This window comes from Sceloporus undulatus, chromosome 4, assembly GCF_019175285.1.
Source record: "Sceloporus undulatus isolate JIND9_A2432 ecotype Alabama chromosome 4, SceUnd_v1.1, whole genome shotgun sequence".
NCBI lineage: Eukaryota > Metazoa > Chordata > Lepidosauria > Squamata > Phrynosomatidae > Sceloporus > Sceloporus undulatus.
Genome location: NC_056525.1, coordinates 242,614,986 through 242,630,403, shown reverse-complemented (window position 1 = coordinate 242,630,403; position 15,418 = coordinate 242,614,986). Strand labels below are relative to the sequence as shown.

Below are 15,418 nucleotides of genomic sequence, written 5' to 3'. Positions count from 1 at the left end.
TTTTAGGCCCAGGAAAAGCCTTTTTATCGCTACAGGAGTTGAGCCAGAAATAAACATCTTGGTAACTTCCAATTGGAAGAAATCCTTCTTCTAAGCATCAGATGGTCCAAGGGGACCTAAAATATGATTAAATTACTCTGCCACACATCTGAGAAGGCATTAAGGAAAAATTGGGATGTAGTGAATTTGTAGCTTTCCAAGGACCTCTGTGCCACTATGTTGCCCTGTACTACACCCTGAGAGTTACACATCCCAGTTTAATCCCATACAATGTTCACACATTACTACCATGAGTCCAACTGTTATATTATTTTTCCCCACAGGGTGAACAAGGGCCAAAAGGTGACCGAGGAGAAAGAGGTGAACCCGTAAGCATATGATCAGAAACTTCTTTCTTTGCTTGCTATAAGTGTTGGGGATTATAGAATGAGAGGGTAATGTCTGGTGCAGTTATAGACGCTTATACATATTGGAACACTTAGCAGTCATCTGAACAGAAGAAGGGATGAGGTGAGGCTTTGTAGAGAGATTCCTAAAATGATATCTCTCTAGTGATGAATGTTGTTGATCTGTCATCTTTCCCGTGTCATTGTTAGTCTTCAGTCAAGGAAGCCACAGTTGTCTTGAGTTTGCAAGATGTAAGCATAGCTATGGATGTGCAGTGTTATTAGAGATATTGCATCCACAGGACATTGTAAGTCAAAGCTGATTTCATGGTTAACAACAACTTCATAATACTCTATTTTGCTGTAGGTTTAAACCACGTATCACATAGAACATTTAGTTTATCATTGTCTCTCCATCTCCTTTCATAGGGAGGATCGGGAATTCCAGGCAAACAGGGACCACCTGGATTTGCAGGGCAGCAGGTAAGTAAATACAGCTGAAACTGAAGCAGCCCTCTTTTCCAATGCTGTATGGAGGAAAATCAGGGAAATAGCTGGGCGCTATGCAGAGTTGTGTGGAATAGAATGTGCATAATTATGATAAATACAGTGATATCATGTTACACATCTGACTTTACCAAACCTAACTGAATGGGTGTTCACAAGCCTCAGGGTCTGTGTCCTGTTCTCCAATCCTTGGGACAAGGTAGAATGTAAGGGTGAGAGCACTCTCTTGAAAATTGTGTGTGCCTTTGTTAGACTTGTTGTTTTTTATTTGAATGACTACTTTGTGTGGCTATGATTGATCCTTAATAAGTCATGCTTAATGATATCATCATGCTTGTGACATCACCAGTGTCTGGCTGCTATGACATCCCAAGAAGACCTCATGAGGCACAGAGTCTGAAATTTCAGAGCCAGGGACAGTCCACACCTGACAGCAATAATTTGAACATAGTTGTATTTTGATTAGTTTTAAGAACATATGAGTCAGATGCCTTGATTAGACCAACAGCCTATCTATTCAAACATTCCCTTCACACAATAGCCCACCACATGCCTATAAAAAGCTCATAAGTAAAACATAAATGGAGGGTTGGAAAAATGCAATTCATGGGCTACACACAACCCCCTAGGCCATTTTTACGCCCAAAGTGCTCTTCACATCCATTATTTCTCCCATTTCCCCCCACCCAGCCACAATTTCTTTTTCCTCTGAAAATAGCTAATTCCATCCCTTCAAACCTCCAGGTGATAGTAGAAGTCAGACACATATCCATATTAGTCTGCAATATCAGTATGCCAAAGGATTTTGTAGTACTTTGAGACTAATTGAAAGAGGGAGAAGTTGGTAACATAAGCTTTCATAGACTGAGAACATAGACATACTGCAAATGATTTTATCATCCTGACTGTTGATTAGATGATGCTGGTTTCTACCACTGAGAGAGGAGGGGAAGCATTTCATTAAATACAGCTTGGTTATGCCTTTTAAAAACTAAAGATGTCCCAAGTGTTGTAACCTTTCCTCAAGCTTTGTTCCAGGCCTTTGATCATTTTTGAAGCTGCTTTCTCAACATTTCCCAGCTCTATAAAATATGTAGTGATCAGAGTTATACACAACTTTCCAAGTATACTTGCACCATATGTATAGAGGCATTAGAATATTAATGTTTTTATTCTGGATTTCTTTTTTCTTGATCCCAAACATGGAATTTGTTCTCCTCTCACTTCCCTTCAGCAGTTTTCATCACATTCACTGGAATGGATGTGTGGAAGGCTAAAACTTCATCCCTCAGCTTCCTCCCAGCCATTCTATCAAAGAACACTGTTTCAACTCATAAAAGCAGCAGGAAAACAGAAGTCCGGATCACTCTCCACACACCCCTGCATGGAAGGAACAGTATAGTTGGTCCTCCATATCCACATCTCCACCCATGGCTTGAAAATATTCAAAAATATATATACATTCCAAAATGCAAATCTTGATTTTGCCATTTTATATAAGGGACACCATTTTACTATCCATTGCATTTAATGGGACTTGAGTATCCATGGATTTCGGTATCCACAGGGGTCCTATAACCAAACCTCAGGAGATAAAAATGGCCCACTGTATTCATTGGGATAACTACTGGGGAGGATTAAATGGTTTCTGTACCACCCAGAACTCCCAATGGAAGACTGAGGAAGGGACACAGAGAGATAGTCATCCCCGCCCCCCGCCCCCCCAAAAAAAGAAGTGTTCCCTAAGACTTCCTGGAGCTAATGATCTTGACTTGAGAGCCTGAAACAAGTTTGTATTTCAGTTTGGTTTGCTGCTGCAGATGAGTGAACAAAATGCACTGACGTTTTTGAAAATTCTGCTTCTTCTCTGTGTCCGAACTGGACCCTGCAGAGAGGTATTATTAGGGCTGAATTAATGCTCTGATGAGGAGGCCTTAATCATCTGTCTTGTGCATCTCAGCATAATGAAGAGGTTTTATTATTTCTTAGTGAACAGAATTAGTAGGAATTGGACTCCCCCGCCCCGCTGTAGCCATTAAAGTGCTGAATAGCTTCAGCAGCTGGCACCTGCTTTGGGAGCAGACGTTTCTTTTCCTAGAAGTCTGAATCTCTCTGTTTGGTTCATCCTCCCATCAGACTGAAGCTCTGTTTCTTCTCTGTTTTTTTAAGGGTCTGAAAGGACAAGAAGGAGCCATAGGACCACCTGGAGTCCCAGGAGAGGCTGTGAGTAATTGCTGTCTGCTTTAAGAATTGTTTTTCCCAACAGTGTAAGAAGCACTATTCCACATGCGACTCTGGGCTTTGTGGTTTTTTTTGAGTCACCCAGAGATTTGGAGTCAAATTGCCCTGAAAGAGACATTTGGAACATGCACCCAGATGAAATTCAGATGTCAGACAATCAATACAGAAGAAGGCCTCTTTGAAGAAATCGATGGGCCCACCAACGGGGACATTCTTGGACTTGAATCCTGTAGAGGCATAAAAGTGCTGGGCACAGCTCCTATTCAGTAAAGGTCATCAGGTTTTTGTGTACATATGCCATTTAAAGACTAATAAATCATTTAAATAAAGAAGCCATGATAATTTGGATGCAGGGAAACAGCTCCCCCCATATTTGTTCCTACATTGGAATGCTTGACAAAAAGAAATTAACATTTTCAGTAGTGTGAGTGAAAGTATAGTCTAAATCCAGTTGTTAGTCCTAACTAAAGTAGACACACTAAGATATAAAACATACATTTATATTGACTTACCAATTGCTACAAATTCAATGGGTTTATTCCAGTTAGGTGTAATGATTGGTTTTATTGAATGTATGCTACACTGCAGAGAAGTCTGCCCTTTAATAACTTTTGAGCAGATATGCATAGCTGCACACAATGGCTGCTATCCAAATTACATTTACTGTATTTCTTGTATTAATTTTCACACAATTAATTTCTTTTAAATGTTGATTTATTCCTGAACATGTTGGGCAGATCTATGCTGCCCAGAATACTCTAACCTACTCTTCGAATATTCTGGCCCCAAAGCTGCCCTGAATCCCCCCATTACCTCTGCACTCTGGAGTAATGCCAGGTGGCTGTCTACATGCATGTCCCACTGTGCCCCTGGCACCACCATGACTGGCATAAGTCACTCCCTCTGAGGTTGAAAACAAGGTGCCCAGCATAGTTCACATGGCTGGGTGCCTTGCTGGGATCTCAGGGGGAGTAAGTACACCAGCAGTACCAGGCAGCATAGTGGCACATGCATGTAAACAGCCACCCAGCATTGGTGGTAAGTTTTTTGAAAAATAATTTAAGGGAGGGATGGCATGGAAACAGTGGTGGAACTAGCCTTCTCAAGTGAAGACAGACCATACTCAGATTGGGGCTTTGGCCCTGCATCATGTGGGAAGGGCGCTGTGAAAGTGAGTAAAAGGTGTGTAAATGGTCCACAGAAAATAATGTAGGATTAAGTATAAACATTTTATATTAAGGACCAACCCACATGCTCATTGCAACATAATGCAATCCCATCAAGTTTTCTTCATGCTGCAGTGCTAACCTTCTGTACATGATGTACATCTCTGTACAAGGTCTTTCTGAAATTCATTAAATTCTTCAAGTTTGAGTAAAACAATACGTTACCTTAAATGCATTGCAGGAAACAGAACTTTACTGCCTTCTTTAGTTCGAAGTAAGTGCTCAGAGTTCAGTGTTTTTAACTTCTAGGTAATCATTAGTGACTGGAATTTTGTTGCTGCCATTTCTTTCTGATGTAAACAGCAACACTAATTCAGATTTTCAGAAAAAGAGTAGTATATGCAGTGCCAAAATACATGGGAAGGCATTGCAAACAGGTGCACACATTGTGTCCTGTGAATGGATACATTTGATTCTAGAATGGTGTCTTGGTTCAGCTGTGCAACACTTTCATTCAACACAAGGGTTTGCTTTGTTTCAATAGGGTGCTCCTGGACCTGCAGGCCCTCCTGGCCCACGAGGCCTTCCTGGAAATGTGGTATGTTGATAATAGCCTGAGAAAGTGGTTATTTATGGGGTACAAAAAGTGCTTGTAAATGGAGGAGTCATAACACAAATGATTGAAATGTTCTGTGAGGTCATTACATCTTTTCCTCGCTCATTGGAATTGTATTCCTGATGTGAAAAAGGAGGGAAGAAGCAATGGGAAATAGAATAGAAAGAGAATAGAAATAAAAAAATAATCACAAATGTCCATATCCTTGATAAGAAATGGCACCTTAATACACTGAAACCCCCCCCCCCCCCCCCCGCTTTTCTTTTTAAAAAAAGATGGCCAACCACCATGAAATTTCACATTTTGGGTTTTTGTGTAAATGTCATTGAGCAAAAATTAGTGTTTGCTGTGCAAAATTCTGAGTTTTTCCAAACCAATCTCCTAATGTAATAAGTGTGTGTGTGTGTATGTGTATACACACATTGAATATTACACATAATGTCTTGTAAACGTTTCAAGCAGAGAGAAAAAGACTTGCAGTTCTTCATTCTTACATGAAAGAATGAGCTATACAAAGATTCACATCGCTAGTGGGAAAACATGGGAGGGTTAGAAATTCAATAGTGGGTGTCATCTAGATCCCTCATAAAATATTATCTACATCTTTCATAAATTTCTTTGAGTGAGACAGTGTGAATTCACAGTCAAAGCCTTGTCTGAAAGCAGTCAAGGGCAGTTTTAATTTTTCTGATGGCCCAGAATTGTCACATGTAAGGGGGTGCCATCTGCCAACTTGTACATACATTGTGGATATCATTATCACCAGCCAAACAGTAGTAAGCATGCTATTGCCTTACCATGTTGTTACCTTAGCATGTTGAAATTGGAGCGTGTCCAAAGGAGGGTGACTAAAATGGTGAAGGGTCTGGAAACCATGCCCTATGAGGAATGACTGAGGGAGCTGGGGATGTTTAGCCTGGAGAAGTGAAGATTAAGAGGTTATATGACAGCCCTGTTTAAGTATTTGAAGGGATGTCTTATTGAGGAGGGAGCAAGCTTGTTTTCTGCTGCTCCAGAGACTAGGAGCCGGAGCAATGGGTGCAAACTGCAGGAAAAGAGATTCCACCTCAATATTAGGAGGAACTTCCTGACAGTAAGGGCTATTTGACACTGGAACACACTCCCTCGGAGGACTATAAGGACCTGAAAGACCTTTAAGCAGATGGCCATCTGTTAGGGATGCTTTGACTGAGAGTCCCTGCATGGCAGGGGGTTGGACTGGATGGCCCTTGCCATCTCTTCCAACTCTATGATTCAATGATTCTATGGCGGGATACAGACGGGCAGGGGAAGACATCTTGGAGGTGTATTGTGCTGAATACGGAGCCTCCAGACCACCCGCCCCGGGGGCGTGGCTCAGGTATATGGGGCTTCCACATGGGGGGCAGTGAAGACGCCTCACCTGGGGCTGTTTCTGACCCGCAGTTTCCATACCACCGCCTCGGAGGATGCCGCAAAGAGAGAGGCAGCTTCCTCACGGGCGGCCAAAAATGGGGCTTTTTTTTCTTTTGCCAGCTGGCGGATGCACAGCTGCGCAGCTGTGGCGCTCAGCACCGGCGGCAGAAAGCATATGTGCACATTTAAAGCACCCAAGCCCCTTTAAATTTTTCCCCCCGCCCTGCCCAAGAACCAGCTGGTGATCAGCTGGTGTTGGCATCCTTGTCCGCTTGCACATTGCCAATGTCACCAGCATCATGGATGCCTCCTCTCCTTTGGTCCCCGCGCTCTTGCTGAATCTGCAATGCACAGCCACAGCTGTCGCTGCTGCCACCGCTGTCCCCCTGCCATCCCCCATCACCTCCCTTGTACATATGTAAATATTTAAAGTTTTAGCGTTTTTTTATTGTTAGGTGAAAATGGCGCAGGAATGTGTGTAGGGGTGCACTTTAAATTCCAAACTTTCCACGATTCTAGCAGCGCATGCGTACATGCAGCTCTAGGGTTAGGGTTAGGGTTAGGGTTACGAGTCTTAAAATGCGCTGCAGCTGTGCTGCAGCTTCCACACCTGCATGGCAGCTGACGCTGCAATTAAAGCCTGACTGCAAACTGTGCATGTTCCAGGACCCCGACTCATTATGCGACACAGCAGACACGGAGCTTTTAAATGGGCAACTTAAATTAGCAGCGTAGCAATCCTGGCGTACTGGTGCAGCAGCTTACAGATGGAGATGCGCAGCTGCGCACTATATAGAAAAGAAGCGGGGAAAAGCAGCATCTTTTTAATGCCGCTTCTTCCCGCTTGGGGCGTGCGGGCGGCGTGGCATGTTCATGGCGGCATTCAGGTAAGGGCCGTCTGAAGGCTATACCTTCATGACGTCATGAACACACCCCTTTTTGCCCATCTGTATCCCGCCTATGATTCTATGACCATAAATCTATTTGGAAACGCTTTGACTTACTGAATTTCTAACTTTCCTCAAAATTTATTGAATTGTTTTCATTAGAACAGAATCCCTTAAATTTCTCTTCACAATTTCCTGGTGATGTATCTTCTTTTCTGTAAGCAGACTGCATTATTAGAACTCCCAGTTCCTAGAATTGTTATCTGAATTTTTTTAAAAAGCAAACATGGAAGTTGTGAACCCATGTTTTCATGCATTTTAATGAACCTCATTTTGTACCATCACATTCTACAGAAAAACTTTAATTGTTCATTTTTTTATCTTTATAGGGTATACCTGGTGATCCTGGCCGACCAGGAAATGATGGGCTAAAAGGAGAAAAGGTACAAAATGGGTTTTGTAGTTTCTTGCTGTTGCTGTGTTGATGGGTTAGCACAACTATGTACTGTATGGGAGGTCCATTACGTCACTTAAATTGAATCTACCTATCTGTTGGTGATTAGTTATTATACATTCATTAGAATGTTAATGTTCTTTTATGGAGAGGTCACAGATTAATGACACAACATATGCTTTACATCTAGAAGACTTGAGGTACGTTTGCTGAGACTCCACTTAAAAGTTGCAAGTGGCATGAAAGTAGATCAAATATTCCAAATAACCATTGCCAGTTAGAGTAAACACCCCAAGGTTAAATAGAGAAATAATCTGATCTAATAAAAGGCAGCTGGATAGAAAAAATACCTCTCATATATATTGTTTCTGAATTCTCCTGATTAATGCCAGTGATTTTCATATCTTTTTCAGGGAGATCCTGGAAAGGAAGGGAAACCAGGAATCCCTGGGCCTAGAGGTGAGACAGGACCTGTCGGAGAACCTGGAGCGCCTGGCAAGGGTCGAGATGGAGAAAGGGTGAGTCTCATTCCCAAACTCAGTGCATAGCAAGGCAGTTCTTAGGCCTCAGCTAATATGCCAATTTCATTTAATTTTTTTTTATTTCATAATGTATCATAATCTTACTCTGTACCTTGTCTCTTTGAACAGGAGATATTTTTAAAAATGTTTTAAAATAGGTGCCTCACAAATAGGATTGGGAAGAATATTCACAGATATTCTGAAAACAGTTGATGAATGTGTTCCTCAAGTAACAAAAAGCCCAGATGTGAAAAATTTCAGTCTGATAAGATTCTTCACAGTTTGAGGTTTATTCTATTCAAAATTCACATTTTGTTGTTTTGTATAGGCCTGTTACAGACAGCCAAAATAAAGCTGCTTCGAGACACAGTGGTGGTATGGTGTTTCAATGATGCACGTGTCCTAAGAGTCCAGAAGTTGCACCAAAGCCACGTTCCACCCCTAAGGACTGGAGCGTGGCTTTGGTGCGACTTCTGGATCTTAGGACGCATGCATAATTGAAACACCATACCTCCACTGTGACTCGAAGCAGCTTTATTTTGGCTGTCTGTAACAGGCCATAGAATATTAGAAAAAGTATTATTCACTGCATATTCTGTTCTGCACAGGATATACAGCCAATTTCAAAGTGACCATAGGATCACTACAACATGCTGGTTCTTTTTTGAGACTTAGTTTGTGGAAACAACAACAACAACAAAAATTATGGTTTTGCACAGAAAACAACATTTTCTACACACAAAATTGCATTTTGTATGCAGAAATAAGCTGGCTACCCTGTGTTCAGTCAATACTACTTCCTTTTAAAGTCAACAATCTACTTGTTAGTTAGGTATATTATATGCTTATGTTAGGGCATATGTTTTATTTTATGTTTTTATTGTTCATAAATAAATAAATAAATAATGAACTCAGCTGCCCATGTTCCCACAAAGAACTGCCTTCTTTGCTGAATTATATTCAGTATTCTCAAGGCACCTTCGAAGGAAAAATAAGAAATCTAAAATCTTTTAAAACTGCTGAACCCTCAACCTGATATAAATCTTTTTAGGCCATGTTAAGATTTTCTTTCTATCACGAATCTTGTAATAAGACTCCCCCCCCTCCCTTCAATCTTATCTACAAAAGAAGGCAACTCACTAGAACTTTGTCTTCACTGACAGTTGGAAGAACTCTCTTTATTTGGAAATTAAGTCATCAAAGATGATTTAAGAAAGTATGGATTTCCCAGGTCTGTTGCCCTTTTCGGGAACACATAAGCAGTCTGAGTTTGGTGGGTCTCCCTTGGCTCCTTAGTAGCAATAGCAAGATAGCAAGTACATTTCTGTACCATGTATCAATGAACTAAGCACTCCCTAAGTAGTTTACAATGTATAAGCTGGGTACTCATTTTAGCAACCTACAGAAGGATGCCAGGCTGACTTGACCCTGGCATCCTTATGGAACTCACAACCTTGTGGTTTGTGACAGACTGCAGTACCAGCATTTAACCACTGTGACACCAGGGCTCCACTTATTACTCAAAACCCACTCCAAGCCACTGCAAACTAAGTGTTTCCTTGTATGGAGTAGCAATCCTGAACACGTGAGGGCAATCTTACTCTCTCTTCCTTGTCGAGAGAGAGTTGTCCTGGCAAATTTATTGCTAATCAACCAGCTATTCTGCTGCTTAGTTTTCTCTGCCTCAGAGTATGAAGCAGAGATGTTGGCCCACCATAGTCCTCACCCAGAAGTTCCCATAGTCCTTACACTGTAGTCCCATAGATAAACTTCAATCTGTCTCATCCTAGGGTGAAAGAGGACCACCAGGATTATCTGGACCCTATGGACCCAAGGTAAGCAAATATTCTGATTGCTACCCTCGAAACTGAGACAAGAACTCTCTCTCTCTCTCTCAATCTCTCTCTCTCTCTCACACTCACACACACACACTCACTTGCTTACTTTTTAAACCTTTTCAAGCTTTCATTTGGGATTTAGGGCTTACTTTACTATCCCCCCCCCCCCACAAATAGGATGAACATCTGAGTAATTCTATTTTAGAGCTGAAGCCAAATTTAGTTGAAATACAGCAGAATAGTATAATTTAAATCCCACTCCTTAAAAAAAAAAACACAGAATATTTTCTATTTGATATGTAGCCATAGCAGGTGCTTTTTAAAAAGAGCATGAAACAGCCTTGAGTGTGTGTCACTGATAATTTTACAGTGGTTTGATAAAGTGTCCACTTGTCACCCAGTCACTAGCCATGGTAACACACTAGAGCCATGTCTGCATAACCCAAATAACATGGCTTCTCCCCCATCCTCCTGGCAATGAGTCTGGATGATGCAGAGCCCAATCCCAGTTCTGGTGCAAACTATCCAGATGACACACAGCCTGTTCAGCACCAAACTCATGGTATAGCTCCCTTTAAAACGTTTCTTAAAGCCACTTTTTGCTCCAGATTTTCCCATAAAGTCCAGAGCCCTCCAAAGCAACACGAGGCAACTGTTTACAGTGCATCTTGCTGTGCTGCCCATCGGTGGCAGTGGCAATACAAAATGCTCCCCCTGAGTTCAAACCAAGGTCCCAGTCATGTGATTAACGCTGGGCACCATGTTCTGACCTCAGAGGGAGTAGCTTATGGTGGTGGCAGTGGGCAGCATGGTGGGACACACACGTGAACAGCCCCCCCAGCATCACTCTGGAATGCCCTGGGTAATGGGGAATGTTGGGGGTGGGATACTCTGGGCTGCTTGCACAATATTCTGGTGCTTGCTGACACCACTCTAGTTGCACATAATGACTCAAATACTGTTGGGGCACTATACTGGTGTAAAAATAATTGTGCACGTTTATTTATTTATTTAATTTATTTTAAACTTTTTATCGCACCATTCTCCCAAATGGAACCAAAAGTAGATTTCAATAGAAGTTTAAAATGAAACAGCTAAAACAACATGAAGTACAAAAATTAGGAAAGCATTAAACCATCCACTGAATTAAAGTAGTACTTTTAAGGCATTAACATTAAAACACATGAAATACATATTAAATATAGAACACTTAATTTCATGCTCCTCTACCCTGGCCAGTTAAGGCATAAGGCATCTTTAAACAGGAAATTTCTCAACATCTGGTGAAAAGACAGCAGAGAGGGCTGTTACAAGTGGCTGTGCTTTCTCATAGGTTGAGTAAATGGGATCCCTAATGCAGAAAATAATTTCACAAGTTCACAACACAGCACTCTCTCTTGCTTTTGGATGCCACTTTGGGGAAAGGGGGAACTAGTTCACCAGTTGAGTATTGATGAACTCAAGGCTCAGTTGCAGTGGTTCCGAGGAAACAATGGCCCAAGACAGATGGGTCGAAAGGGGTGTGGTGGCGGCAATACTAGGGTTAGGGACCATGCACCAACTGCACGGTCCCTAACCCTAGTATGGAGTGGTGGTGTACTAATGGCGGCATCCTGTGTACACAGGCACTGCCATTGTGATGTAAGCACAGCACAGCATCTGCACGGTGCCACATGGTGTTTATGTCACCTTAAAAAGAAATCGGAAACACCGGGTTCTTTTTACTCTGGAGGGAAGCCACGCGGTTTGACAGTTGCGGCTTCCCTCCAGAGGGAAATAGGCCGCCGCCAGCCCAGACATTCCAAAAATATGTACCGGGCCTATATTGGTGTTTATGCTGAAAATGTATCGGCTCTTAACGCAAGTCTTTTCTTTCAGAGACTTGTTTGCCTTTTCTTACCAGCCCTTCCATTGAATGACTTCTATAATGACTTGCAAATGAAATACACATGCTACTGTTTATATAAGCATATCTCTAAAGGAGGTAATGATTTTTTTTCAACAATACATATTTGAAATAAAGCACAACGAGAAGTTGGAGCTGTCACACAAGTCACAATGGAGTGGCCTGGGCATTAGGTCTTTCACATAGATCTTTCACATAGATGCATAACATTAGAGATGCTTAGGTTTTTTATTCTCTCCTATTCACCTTATCAGGGAGATAGAGGTTCTCCAGGTGTTCCAGGACAGCCAGGAGACAGAGGCGTGCCAGGCATTGGACTTGCTGGACCACCTGTAAGTACTGGCCACTAACCTGTGATGTATGAGTATCAGTGGACCCTTGATGTCTTCCTTATGTCGACTTAACCATTTTAATGTATGCAGGAAAAGCTGATTACCAAGTACCTCCAGTACATTATGTGAAAATGAGGGAAACAATTTCAGCGATAGAGTCTCCTCCTTTAGATAAGTTAAGTGTAAGAAGATGTTGAGTTGTGGAGGCTATATTTTTCTTGCAATCCCCTATGGACTGCATAATATTGGGCCCATGGAACCTTTATAGTCCCACTTGCCACTTTTTAATTCAGAACCTCAGGCAAGAGGAAGACTGTTGCCTAAAGTCAAGGTCAGTAGATGACCATGTGAAGTAGTATTGGGATGTAGTGTGGGAACCAAAAATTAAGATGTGATGAACTCACCAAGAATTGCCACATCACGTGCATTATAACACTAGCTACCCCCCCCCCCCCCGGTCCAGTCTCATGGGGGTTCTCTGGGCCAGTTGATGTGATGTTTTGTGTGGAAGAGGAAAGAAATATTAGTGGTTTAGGGAGAGCTGCCGGAGAGCTAATGTTTTTTGTAGCAAGCAATATCCATAAGAAAACATATTTAAGTTTGTTCAATGTTGTATCCATTCTTTCAGCCATAGTCAATGTAAAACAAAATTTACCTTTTAATTTATGGTTTTTCAGGGACCTGTTGGACCACCTGGAGATAAAGGGCCTACGGTACAGTATGCCTTTCTATTTATATGCAGCTAGTGGTAGGAAAATGAGAAGGAAAGAAGATTTTACAATAGCTCATTAGATGCTTTGTTGCCTGTATCGTTTTGCATTTCATTTCATTACTTTATTCCTCTGATCTGAGACTCAAAGAGAGTTTAAAGATAAAAAGAAATACAATATACCTAAAATATACAGAAAGTTGCCTTGAAAATAACATTGGACTGTCTGTAGAATTAAACCAACATAAAATATGCATTTATAAGCAAATGATAAAAGCATAAAAATGATTAAAAATGATAAAAGCTCACTAAAACCCTTTTTTCTTTTAAAACAGTCTATTTGCTAGTGGTGTTGGTGAAATATAAGTTTTATCAGATGTACTTTTTTGAAGCTTATGGGAGAATTAAATTGTGAAAGTAGTGCGAACATATTGACTTCATCAATTTGTTCATGTATGAAGATTTTCTCCATTTCAAAATAATACCATCTTGTCATGCTGTAGAAGACTATTGTGGAAGGAACCAATATGAGACTGCATACAATAATTGTGGCTAAGTACATTATTCCAAGGAAGTAAAACGAATAGTCGTGTGACATTGAATCCACAGGAGAGGGATAGGTTGCTAATGGAAGTGGTTCAAAATATTAGAGTTTGTAGATATGCTGACAAATCTTGGTTTATATTTATACTAGTCAATGTGTTCTTACTATTCCACAGTCATCCAACCATCTACTTTATGGATCTCTATCTTGTCAGATTCACCCTCAGTTTATTGTCTCTTGTCCCAGCCCATTACTGCCTGCAGATACTGATTTAGTATTTGCACAGCTTCATCTCATTCAAATGATAAAATGAATTAGAGCTAGTGGGTTATCTCCATTTGAAGACAGTTTGGTCTAAATACCATTCACTATTATCCCAACAGTAAGATATCACACCATTTAGTAAATAAATTCCCAGTGCCATTTTCTGAAACTGACCCTGCAGATAGAGTCACCAAATCTCCTTGTCTCCAGCATCCAACCCACAGAATTGTAATATATCATGATCAATAGTATTGACTTCTGTGGACATGGTCACAGTCACCTGTCTATTCCCTGACAAAGGTCATCTTTTAAGGTGAATAAACCATTTAAGTACCAAATCCACGGCTGACTCAAAAGTGAAAATGGTGTAGACAGTCTGTTTCCTTCCAAAGCATTCCTAATTAAGTTGCCATCTTTTCCAAGATTTTGGCCTGAAAAGGATTGTTATTATTAAAACCACATCTTGCTGAAGGCTTGAGATGGTCTCTCTGTCTCTTTTTTTTTATTCATTCATTCATCTTATAAAATCTTATTGTACAGAGAAAGCTGTCATGCCAGAAATATGAATTCTGGCCTTTTATTCATATTGACATCCTTGTTTTCTGTGCACAGGGATGGTTTTAAAATAAGTACTTTCATCCATGTCTTTCACCAGCTGAAGGGGCTAGATACATGATCCTAGTGACTGTGTGGCTCAGCTATGTGTCTGGTTACCACATCACCCACATTGTAGACAACTGGAAAATGATCAGGGGATGCTACCAAAGATGGTGATATACCTAGGGTCCAAGTCCTATGAGGAAAAGTTAGAGGAGTCAGTGTGTTTCACCTGGGAAAATGATGACAAGGAGAAAATAAGATAGCCATCTTTAAATATCTGAAATTCTGTCAGAAGGATGATGTAACAAATTTGTTTTCTTTTGCTATCAGATAGGGGCAATCCATTGAATTCAGTTGAAATACTGTCAATTCTTTTTAATGCTACCTTTTTAATGCTAGATCTCAAGTTTGATGCAGTAATGGATTTTCTTCATTAGCTGTGTTAGTGGTTATTCTCCCCTGCCTCCTATCCTTGAGAGATTTCTTTAAAATCTCTTCTGTAGTTGCCACCACTGCTTCATTTTTCAGGGGCTTTAGGGGACTCCCCAAAATTCGGCAACGGGGGCAGAAGTTATCTATTGGGTAGATTAACCAATCTCTGACTACGCAGAGGCTTTTCAATTAGAAATGAAAACTTACAAATATAAACCAAATGATAGGCACTTAAAGGACAGATGGAAAGAGGAGTTCTGACAGGAAAATCTTTATTATAAGCAGGATATCACATTAGAAAAAGATATCATACACATGAAGACAACTTTTCCTCAGGATAATAAAGTTACAGAACAGACTTAAATCATATTCAACTGATTTTTTTTTAAATTATTTTTTTTAAAAAATAATGAAAAAATAAAGATCTATCACAACTAGGTCCAGGTTGAGTCTCCCTTATCAGGAATTCTGATATCCAAATATTCCAAAACCCAAACTTTTGGTCCAAAGCATTTTTCATAACTGAAACTCAACCTATACACAAGCACCTCTCTGCTCACATTACATAAGATTTCTGATTCTACAAAATTAATTGTGGGAGTGAGAGTCCATAAAGCTGT

General features: G+C 40.8%; 1 protein-coding gene across 1 annotated transcript in view; it reads left to right on the top strand.

Moving 5' to 3' along the window:
- Nucleotides 1–15,418, top strand: part of COL22A1 (collagen type XXII alpha 1 chain) — a 236,856-nt gene that overhangs the window by 175,832 nt on the left and 45,606 nt on the right. The window contains exons 34-42 of the mRNA XM_042466288.1: nt 324–368; nt 816–869; nt 3,063–3,116; nt 4,845–4,898; nt 7,588–7,641; nt 8,066–8,170; nt 9,964–10,008; nt 12,172–12,249; nt 12,927–12,962. Of these exons, the coding sequence (XP_042322222.1) occupies nt 324–368; nt 816–869; nt 3,063–3,116; nt 4,845–4,898; nt 7,588–7,641; nt 8,066–8,170; nt 9,964–10,008; nt 12,172–12,249; nt 12,927–12,962 (525 nt within the window). The remainder of the gene's footprint in view (nt 1–323; nt 369–815; nt 870–3,062; nt 3,117–4,844; nt 4,899–7,587; nt 7,642–8,065; nt 8,171–9,963; nt 10,009–12,171; nt 12,250–12,926; nt 12,963–15,418) is intronic.